This window comes from Camelus ferus, chromosome 32 (assembly GCF_009834535.1).
Source record: "Camelus ferus isolate YT-003-E chromosome 32, BCGSAC_Cfer_1.0, whole genome shotgun sequence".
NCBI lineage: Eukaryota > Metazoa > Chordata > Mammalia > Artiodactyla > Camelidae > Camelus > Camelus ferus.
In genome coordinates, this window is record NC_045727.1 from 3,737,207 (window position 1) to 3,748,250 (window position 11,044).

Genomic DNA, 11,044 nt, shown 5'->3' on the forward strand with positions numbered 1-11,044 from the left:
CTTTTTCTCTTGACATATTTTCAGATTCCCAGAAATGTTGCAAGGAGAGTACAAAGAATTTCTGTCTACACTCCTCTAGAATCCTCAAATGTTAATATTTTGCAACATTTGCTGTATCATTCTTTCTAAATAGGTAGATATGGATAAATAAATAGATGCATATTATTTTTGTCTGAACTATTTGAGGGCTAGTTGCAGACATGATGGCTTTCCCTTTACCCCTAAATACTTCAGTGTTCTCTCTAAAAACAAAGATATTTTATTATATAGCCACAGTACAAAGATTAAAACCAGGACATTCACATTGATACAGTACCGTTATCTATAATCTATTGATTTATTCTAAGTTTGCCATTAGTTCCAATTAATGCACCTTATAGTAAAAGAAAATCCCGGATCATACGTTTTAATCACTTGTCAAATCTCTTTTGCTTTCTTTAAACTGGAATAGCTCCTCAGTCTTTCTGTGTGTTTCATGTGACACTGACATTTTAAAAGAGAACAGGCTGTTTATTTTGTAGAATTACCCCTCCGTTTGGGTTTGTCTGATATTTCTTCACAATTAGATTCAGATTATGCACTTTTGTCAGGAATACCACAGAAGAGATGTTGTGTCCTTCTTGGTACATCATATCAGGAGCTACATGATGTCAGACGTAAATTTAAAATAATCTTTCATCAAAGCCTTAGTTTGTTAAAAATTGCTTTGAAGGGTTTCACACTCCAGATTTTCTATTACAGGTCTTTAAAAAACAGACTCAAAGACAAGGAAGCTGCAAGCTTTACAGATGCTCAGGAGAAAATGTAGCCATTAAAAAAAATTGCCGTGTGATAGTTATGAAATTTCCCTAAATTCATTTTGCAGAATGAGAGCTGTAATTTAAATGTGAAGTTACCGAGAGCTGAGATAAACCACACATCATGTGCAATTTAATCTGGCAAGGAAACAGGCCACTCGGAATTGCTAACTAGGCCTAATTCATAACGTCTTGGTGAACACTGTACTTTTAGTCTTACGAGTCTTTCAACTTGTGCATTAATATATTTACCCAGGCCTCATGGAAAATGTATGGGGTTGGTAACAGAAATACTGTATCCTTGTTTAAATCACATTACATTTTTTAAACAGCTCAAGTGATTGCTCAGAAAGATCACACCTTCTTCTGAAGCATTTATGAAACAATTATTTACATTACATTAAAAACTTTAATTGCCTTGAGGCACGTGTTCCCAGACACAAATATTGGAAAATCATCAAAAATATCCATCACAATTCTCTCTTCTTTACAACTCTTCTAAACTTTATCTTTTTTTATAACCTTCTGTATTGATCTATTGTCCCAGACCAAGAATGATGTCAGAAGTCCAAGCTGGATCATAAAAAGAGAATATAATTTCCATTTGTTATGTATAAAAGCAATATTTTGCCCAGGGTAGAAGGGGGAAAATGCCCCCCTTTTGCGGGTTGGGGAGGGGGATGGGGTGGGATTTGGCAGGGGGACTTGCCAGAGAGGGAGAGTGACCCCCCTCTGGGCCTGGAGAAGTGTTGGTGATGGAGGGGACGTTGGGAGGGGACAGGGGACCTCTGGCTTGCACAGAGGCAAAAAGAGAGGGGAAAAATGTAAAAGAAATGTAGTCACTCCTACTGTCCAGCATCTGAGGAATTGCAGAAGACCAGAATTTCCCTCCAGCTAGGCTAAAGGCTCTGTCCTCAAAGACAGTCATAATAAAAGAGGCCCATACAGCAAAGGACCTGGGGTCCCCACCTAGGCTGAGGACTCCGGAATAATGATAACAATATCAGAAACCTCTGTAGTTGTTAATGATCCACACCCCCTAACACCAGGCTAAGGGCCCCTCAACATATCATAACAATAAAAGCCAGCCCACTGGGGCGGGGGGGAGGGGGAAGCGCTCCAGAGGTTTGGTTGAGAACCCTCTCCAATAATCATAACAGTAAAAAAAAAAAAAGGCCTCCCATTCAAAAGTTGTGGGTAGCCCATGTAATTGGACTAAAGACTCCTGAACATAATAACAATTACAGGAATTCCTGTTGCAAAGGATCCCCGGAAAGAACCCTGAGCTATGGCCAAGACGCCGCCCTCCAATAATAATATTATAATGGCTGGAAATTGTGCGCAGCAATCGTATTTCCCACGACTCAGTGGCGCCCCCGGGCGGCTTCCACCCGCCCGTTGGCTGGCTCTCACCCGCCCGCTGGCCGGCGAGTCCACGCAGCCCTAGCTGCGGGCTACTGCCCTCGGATCCGAAGCTTAGCTGGCCGAGAAGCGGCAGCAGCCCGAGGCACGTGTTGTGTGTGCCCCGATTGCAAAAGGAAAAAAAATGCATTGCAAACTATTAACTTTTTTTTTTAAGTATGCAATGCCGAGGGTGGGGGGTAGACAGGTGAAAGGCGAGGGTAGGCGCCCCGCGCACCGGCCTCCCGCAGTCCCCCCCTCCTAAACTTCCCTTTGCATTGATCAGCACGTTACGTCAGTATTGATAAGTTTGCAAAAAGCCAAAGTCAAGTGCAATCGCGCGGCACACCGACCCCGGACTTGGGGGGGAGATGCAGCGAGCGCTCCGCGGGCCCGGGAGCCGGCTACAGGCAGGGCAGCGGCGGCGCCAGCTCCTCTCGGAGAGGCTGTCTCCCCCCCGCCCCTCCCCTCCCACCCCATCCCCGGCCGCCTCCCCCAGGCGGGCGCCGAGCTCCCCGCCCGGCGCGCTCCGCCCGCGCCCTCCGGGGGTCGGGGGGGCGCAAGGCTCCCGGGCCCGGCGGCGGCGGCGGCGGCACGGCGGCGCCGAGGGGCAGCGGGTGGCTGGAGGCCGGGGGGCGCCCGAGGGGCCCCGGGCGGCGGCGCGCAGGGCCCGGGCGGCCGGCGGCGGCCCCGGGGCTGGGGGAGTCCAGCCCGGATATTGAGTGCAGCCATTGAGAAAAGCCAAACTCTTGTGTGTGTGCGTCTCGAATAGCCCCCAAGATGGCCGCCAATGTGGGATCGATGTTTCAATATTGGAAGCGATTTGATCTACGGCGACTCCAGGTTAGTGCGGGCAGCGCCGGCCGCGCGGCCCTGGGGAGCCCTCGGGCGCGCCCTGAGCGCATTGGGGAGGTCCCCAGGAGGGCGAGTGGGCGCCCCGGGGCGGCGGGAGGCGACTGCTGGGGTTCGCTGGGGCTCGGCTGCCCGCTGCCCATCGATAGGTATTAGGAATTGATCTCGCCGCTGCTCTTTGTTCGGTTCAATCATTGATTAGCCACCGCGACCATGGAGAAGCGCTAGTGAGCCCACGGCCCGGGGAGCGAGCCGGCGGGCGAGCGGCCGAGTCAGACGCGGGGAAGACAGGGGCTGTGGTCCCGGGCAGGGGGCTGCCGGCCCCGGCAGCCCCCCTTGCGCCGCACTTTGCGCGCCTCCCAACTTCGCGGCGCCCGGGGAGGCCGCTGAGTGCGCCGCGTGCCTGTCCGCGCCCGGCTGGGGCTCGGGCGAGGGAGGGAGGGAGGGAGGGAGCTGGCGGGCAGGGAGGAGGAGGAGAGAGGAGGAGGCATCCGGGGTTGGCAAGGAGGCGGCTCTGCGCCCCGCCGCCCGCCGGCACCTCCGCCGTCGCCGCCCGCCTGGCTGCGCAGCCCGGACACGCCGCCACCCGGGGGCCGCTGCTGCCGCCCCAGCCGCCGCAGCTACCACCTCCAGACTGGCCGCCTGCGACGGCAGACCTCTCCTCGGGCCGGGTTCTCGGGGTTCGTCTTTGCTTCTTGCCTTATTTCCCTTTCCAACCTCTTTCCAAGTCTAGATGGGAACGGGCGGTGGAGATGGGCCCGGGGCGCGCGCAAGTTTGCGCTCCTGCCTCGGGGGCCATGGAGAGTCGGGAGCGGCGCAGAGCAGGTGACTCCGGTCTCTCGGGCCCTTGGGAACTTTTAAATGGGAGATTCCCTCGCTGTCTTCTGCCTCCTGCTTTTCCTCCCCGCCGAATCTCTCTTTTATCCTCTCTCCAGTCTCTTCTTTTTTCTTTCTTCTTTCCCTCTCCTTTCCTAGGGCGACTCCCTCCCAAACTCCAGCACTTTATCCGCATTCCACTTTTCTCTGGGAGTCTGTGTCTCCTGCAGATTTGGGGGTATTCTCTACTGACCCCATAGGAGGCGGGTCCGGGAGTGGGGTGGAATGTCAGAGAATGCGTACTGGAGGCACAGCTCTAGCCACTGTCCTTTCCTAGATATTGCACGGTGCTCCTGACAAGTCCCCCAAAACCAGGAGTCTCAAAGTCTTGGCAGCCGCGGTGGGAACCAGGGGCGGGGAAGTGGTGCTGATAACCCGGCGATTAAAGCATCCTGCCTTGGCCTTGACATTCTCGGAAGAAGCAAGAGCATCAGTCTGGAGATAAAAGGGGACCCACTTTTTTTTTTAATCCGCCTGCAAATCTCGTTAAGTTTCTTCTGATAAGTGGTTCCAGTACCTCCCTTCTCCTGGCGGCTTCCCAGCTCCCCTCCTTCGTAACCCCCAACTCCCCGAAGGCCCCCTCCCTCAAAGCTATTGAGCTGGAGAGAAAATCGGGGCACTGAGGCATGCAGTTAATAACTGCGAGTGCCTTGCAATTCCAGGTCCTCACTCGAGTTGGGGCTACAGTTTGGTGGCCAGCTGAGGCAGGCAGGGCTGTGAGCTGTGCTTGCTGGTTGATGCTAAAGTGGCCTTTCTGGAAGAGTGGGGGATGGAGGAGAGAGGGAGAGAGAGAGGGAAAGAGAGGGAGAGAATAGGGGAGAGAGAGTTGGGCAGCCACATTGGGCTTGGCACGAAGGCCAATGGTAATCGTATTCCCTGCTAATGTTTGTAAATGAGACCCGGCACGACTGGGGGACAGCGTCTTTATTTATGATTGATGTTCTGTAACATAAGGAATGACAAGAACGTGGCAGACAAGAGGAGAGGAACCAGAAGGGCTGGCGAAAGCCCTTTGCAGGGTCCTATTGTTATTCTGGGCTGGGGAAAATTTCCGCGACGAGATTTACAGCACTGGTATTTGCTCTCGGTTGGCCAGAATGTCAGTTAACACAGTTTTCATTAGATAACTCGTTTTCAATCCAGGGAGCTCGGGCTGCAGCCGAGAGGTGGAGTGAGAGCTGGGGCTGGATGCTGAGGTGTGGGTGCGGCTCCCACGGGGCTGACTTCTGAGCTGAGGTGGAGGTGCGGTTGGACCTCACTCTCTTCCTTCGTGGGCTCAGGGGTCCTTTGTGAAGCGGTTGAGGTCACCCAAATCTTGATTCCAGTTGGACTCCCATTGATCTGGGAACCCTTTGTTAGGATTTTAGAAGATGCTGAGGTGGAAAAGCAAATTTGAACTGGAAAGGATGAAGGTGGAGGGTGGTGGAGAGCCTTGTTAGGGTGATGGGGAAATGGGGCCAAGACCTCTCCCTGCACAGGCTGTGTACATAGGGCAGGGAGGGGGGTTGTTCATTAAGACAATGGCTGGCGTGTCTGGCACAAAAGGCGAGGGCTCTGGGGAAGGGGGTAAGCTCATTTACATAGATATTAAGTGGGGGTGGGGTCCCTGGGGGAGTTTGAAAAGCTGCACACTTTTAAGAGAGCGAAGAGGTAAATGTGGCCGCATGCAAACACTAAGGTCCTCACATCTGCCATGGTCTGCACTCTCATCCTGAAATGCTCAGTTGATCTCCTGCCCAACAGGCCTGTGCCCCCCTCCCCCCACTGATGGCATTTTTGGTGGAAACGGATTATAAGCCTAAGCACTTTTGCCTGGGATCATCTCTTGTGCATAATGCTAATGACTCCTACGCCACACTTTTATTTTCATTTTTTTCCCTTCCCGCTTTCCTCATATAGGAGAGATAGCCAGAAAGGAAAACTTCAGCTGGCTTGTTCCAAGATCCGTGTAGGAAAGAAAGGTGGGCCCCTACCCCAGGCCCTGTGCAGGGCAAGAGCTTTGGGCCCACTCTTCACACTGCCTAGCTGCTGTGAGTGTGAGGAGGTGTGTGGCTTCAGTTCTTGGTTGTTCATGTTCAGTGGTTTCACACAGCCTGGTTACTGAGCGTTACAGTGGCCGAGGCAGCCTGTGTCTCCAGGCCAGACCCCCAGGCCAGACCATGCTGCTGATGCCACCATGATCCTGGCAAGGAAGGTGACCTTGTACTGGCCCCGCATATAGCCCTGCGGAAGTATGTATTTTTCAAACATGGAAGCAGTTCGGTTATTATTCCTTCTAGTGCTGTGTCCAGACATAGCAGAGCTGTTTTCCTAGGATGGAAGTCAGTCAATGGTCTTAATGACTTGTGGGCTGATGATGGTAAAGGTGCTGTGACGTGTGGTACCCTGCTCCAGGTCCCCTGAAACTGCTTTCCTCTTTCTTTGCTGCTGCTGCTTTTTTTCTCTGCTGCTAGCAGTCCAGGAAACGAGGAGAAATAAAATTCTATCCCAAAGTTAATGGTAGGCATATTTCATTTGGTTATAAGATTGCTTTATGGTGAACATTACTAATGCAGTATTTTTTTATGGCTTTTCTGTGTATAATCGTCGTAACCGGATTCATACCTTTATGATTTTCTTTTTCTGCTTTACTTTGCCACTTTTTTTACGATGCTCTGGGTCCAGTCTCCCATGATATCTTTTGTGTGTGTGTGTTCAAAGAGGGTTAATCAAGCTAACAAGAATTGAGGGCACCCAGTCCAAATGCACATCTGTGATTCTTGGGAGGAGAGAAGTTGGCTGGAGGGACCACATTGTGCAAATTTTGAAGGAAAAGGCAAATTCTCCTCTGGGTGTGAGCATTTAGGGAGGAAGGCTGACGGACCGAGTGAGAGAAGCTGGACTCTTACAAGGAGTTTGGAGAAACTTCTGGGAAGGCTTAGTTTCTTGGCGCATGGGAGATGGGACTTGATGGAATGTTTTTTCCTGCTCAAAGTTTAGAAAAGAGTGTGGATGTGATTAAAATATTATAACCTTATGATATTCTGAAGTGCATAAATTTTACATATCAGCCACAGAGAGTTTAGACATCCATTAGAGCCTCTGACAGCTTGACTTATCTAAATGTGCTATCATTTAGCAATGTGTCAAAATTCCTCTTTCTTTAGATGACAGCAGTAAATAAGCTATCAGCTCTGTTGGCGGAATCCTAACTTTGGAAACTTTGCCGTAATAGAATCGTTGCCGGGGTGGGAAATGGGCAGACCAGGCTCGGAGTGGCCCAGGCCCATCAGACGGGTTGGCATCAGATGGGGGCTGTGGGAGGCTGGAGGGGGAGGACAGGGAGAGGTGGGGGGCGGGGGGATGGGGGGATTTCTAGCAGCAGCTCTGTGAATAAGACAAACAATTGGCCAGCCCCCTGGACCATTCCAAGTCCAGCCAGTGGGTGACCTGATTCCATCTGCCTCTACAATTCATCGGAAGCCACACCCTATGGGCCTTTTTTTGAAGAAGCTAGAAACAGGTGTTGAGAATTTATTTAAAGAACCCAGCAGTCTCTTCTGGGCCTCCCAAAATTTTGGATTCTCAGCTCGATAGAAACTGCTTCCCAAAGATGGGCTCTCTCTTTGAGTGTTGGAAGAAAAATGAACAGCATCTCATCTCTGATCGTTTTTGCTGTTGGAGGTCTTGAAGTTTCTTTTATTAATACCTGAATTCACTGCAGAAAATTGAGAAGCCATGGACAAGCCTAAAGAAGCAAATAGACGTCTCAGTGGGTTATTTCAGATGAGTACGGTGCTATTTTGGCCAGAGGGAACAGCTTTTCTGATAGTGGTGGTGCTTTTTTCTTCTTTCTCTTCCTTTTTCTTCCTTTCTTCTCCTTTAAAAAAAAAAAAACCCAAAAACCAGAAAACACACCTTTCCTGTTAAAAAGAGAATTCTGTCTTCGAACTTGACATTCTGTCGTGGTAACCTTTCCTCTAGCAGATGGGATTTCAAACGAGAGCACCTTGGCTGGTGCTAAGTTTGGTCCTGGATGATGGTGGACGTGGCTGTCCATAAACTGGTTTTCTCTGATACTTTCTGAAAGGGCTGAATTTCTGGCGGTTTCCAGTTATCTAATTCAGAGACTGAGCCTGGCAGGGGTTGAGGGTGGGAAGGGGACTGAGGTGGTGGCCTGCCTTTGTTCCTGGCTTTGGAATTCAGGGTTCAGTCGTCTGTTTGATTTTTCTGTCTAGGGGGTGCTCTTTATTTATGACAGTGGCGTATATCGAAGGTGTCAGGGAAGTCGGAGGCACTAGGCAGAGGGGAAAGGTGGGAAGAGCAGCTGGATAGTGCAGCCTCTAGCACTCCTGGGGAAACCACCCAACAGTCCGAGTCTCCCATTTCTTAATCCATCACATGCGCTGGCTGTGCCCATCTGATCTGCTGTAAAGGGGAAGGATGCTGACATACTTTGTGTGCCAGTTAAACACATTGTCTTCTAATGACCTGGGGGCCCATTGTGGAGCGTGATTGGGAGCCATTGACCTTTTAAGCAGATTTTTGAGACAAGAAATTATGTCTTAGATGGAGTTCATAATTTCTAGGCCTTGAAGAGCCCTTCACAAAAAGGGTTTGTAGTGTTTTGTAGGATATGGAGTATATACCCATAATAGTTAGATTAAAATCCAATGTCCTTTCTCCTGATTGTAAGGCTCCATATGATCTGCCCCCGTGTTATCTCTCTGGCTCTGGCTCCAGCCTATCTCCTCCTGCTCACTCTGCTCCAGTAACAATGGCCATCTTTTTGTCCCTTAACACAGCAAGCACATTCCTTCCTCAGGGACTTTGCACTTGCAGTTCCCTCTGCCTGGGACTCTTTTCCTCCAGATCTTCCCACGGCTGGCTTCTCCTTTTCACTTGATCTCTGCCCAGATACCAAGACCAGTCAGCCTAAAGAAGGCTGCAGAAGCTTCTACTACCCTTTCCCCCTTTAATGTGCAAATGTGCTTCCACATCTCTAAGGACGGCGTTTCCCTGAAGATTTTGACCTCATAACCTTCTCAGGGTGTGGCATCTCTAGACACTGTAGGAAGCCATCTAGGTCTAACCATCAGGGTTGGCAAACTTTTTCTGTTAAGAGTCAGATAATATGCTTTAGGCTTTGTGGGCTACACAGTCTCTGTTGCATGCACTCCGCTCTGCCAGTGTGGCACGAAAATAGCCATAGACAATAGAATGAATGGAAATGGTTGTATTTTAATAAAACTTTATTTACAAAAATAGTGGGTTGGATTTGGCCTTAGGACCAAATGGTTTGCTGAACCTGGTCTGCTGGTCTGTGTGATGGCTGTGGCATGGTTGAAGTTTTCCACTTTTCAATGGAGGATTAAGTCAGATCAAACTTAGTTCCAGAAACTTGTTCTGTACTCTTTCCCTCAAGAGGGAAGTATGAAGAGCCAGCACAGTGAGGGGCCCCTGTCTGGCTTCCAGTCCTGAATCTGTCACACTCTGTCACCTGTGTGATTTTGGATGGGTCACTTAACCTCTCTGAGCCTTATTTCCTTGTCTCTAAGTGTGATTAATAGTGGTCTCCACCTTTTAGGTTGTTCTTAAAGTTAAAGCACTTTGTGACAGTGCTCAGCACAGTGCTGAGCACATGGTTCCTGTTCTGTAAGTGCCTTGCTTCTTGTAGTTGGTATTTTTAGAGAGTGAGAGTGGGTGAGAAAACGAAATAAACAGTGGCTCCTGGAACTTGCTGGTCTTGCAAGCTTGTTTTAGAGATTTCTGGGCACTTTTCTCTTTTACTCAACTGGGGGCTTACTGTATTAATATATTACTAATATTATATGTGATGTTTTGTAATTTGGGAGCTCTGACCACAGAGTTTGCAGACTGGGAGCTATGTCTGGCCCGCAGATGTGTCTGTCTAGATTAGTGCAATATTTAAAAACACTTCTGTGTAAATTGTCAGCATGTAAAACACAGGAGATGTTACCTAGAAAATCCAGATGTCCAGTGTCCCGTACAAATGGAGAGCTCTGGCCACACTGGGCAGGGAGTGGAGACTGGCAGGGGTGTGCCAAGCAGAGGGAACAGTGGAGCAGAGGCCCTGGTTGAGGGTCTGCTGTGGGTCAGTCCAGCTGTAGGGTCATGAGGCAGGTCTCGGGGAAGGTAGCCGCCAAGGCCACTGGCTGCTTTTCTCCAAGTGCCTAGAGGCTGCATTTCCAGAAAAAGCACAAGGCGCTTGACCAGCTTCATGAAGGTACATGATTAGGAGGGCACAGAGCCTGCTGTCTGCTTCTCCTCAGTAGCTCAGTCCCCCCTAAAGTGGGCCCGTGTCTGCCCCCTCCTTCCCAGCCCTTTCCCTATCCACTCACCACCCCCCTGCCCCAGCTTCTGCCATCCTTCAGTTCAGCGAAATGAAACAGCAATTCCAGGATACGCATTTGTCATTAAAAGGAAGAAAGAGAGGGAAAAAAAAAATCAATCCTTCGGCCTCTTTGGCCTGAGCTGGTCGTCTGCCCGAGACACCCGGAGCCGAGCAGTGCTTAAGACTCTCTGAGCCGCCGTCCCTCAAACTGGACGGGGTAAATGGCTCCCCAGGAACCATTATGGTCGATTGACTTGTCCAGCCAGCTGTTCGGAGTGTGGGTGCTGCAGATGGGGAGACCACAGGGGTCACCAGGGCAGCCAGGTCGAGGGCAGATTTCCCTGTGTGAGGTGGTCGCTTAGAGGCCACTTTGCTGGGGGCGCCTACTTGGGGTGCCTGTCCATTATGAGCGCCCATGGGTCCACGTATCCGAGGGAGGTAGTGTGGGCTGCAGAATGAAGCCCTGCAGTCTCTCACTCCCAGAGACATTTAGTGAGGACTCTGGAGCCAGGGGGCCTCTGTCCCAGCTCTGTTACTTACCAGCTGTGTGACCTTGGGCAAGTCACTGAATTTCTCTGAGCCTTGGTTTTCTCTAATGTAAATTGCAGGTAATAGTATCCACCTCCTTAAAGATTGTGGATTTAGTGAGTTAATGCATATAAAGTGTGAGATCTGTGCCTAGCACATAAACATGCTGTATAATGTTCGTAATAATAATTGCTATTGTCTTTCACTCTGGGAAATGTATATTCACCACTCATAGTACAAGTGATAATTATAACTG

The 11,044-nt window shown here is 50.2% G+C and overlaps 1 protein-coding gene across 5 annotated transcripts in view; it reads left to right on the forward strand.

The window, feature by feature from the left end:
* The first annotated feature begins 2,703 nt into the window (after nt 1-2,703).
* The window catches only part of CUX2 (cut like homeobox 2), a 241,094-nt gene continuing 232,753 nt past the window's right edge, over nt 2,704-11,044 (forward strand). For all 5 annotated transcript variants that reach the window (XM_032471785.1, XM_032471790.1, XM_032471787.1 and 2 more), the window contains exon 1: nt 2,704-3,041. In XM_032471785.1, coding sequence (XP_032327676.1) covers nt 2,979-3,041 — 63 coding nt within the window. In that variant the 5' untranslated portion in view covers nt 2,704-2,978. The remainder of the gene's footprint in view (nt 3,042-11,044) is intronic.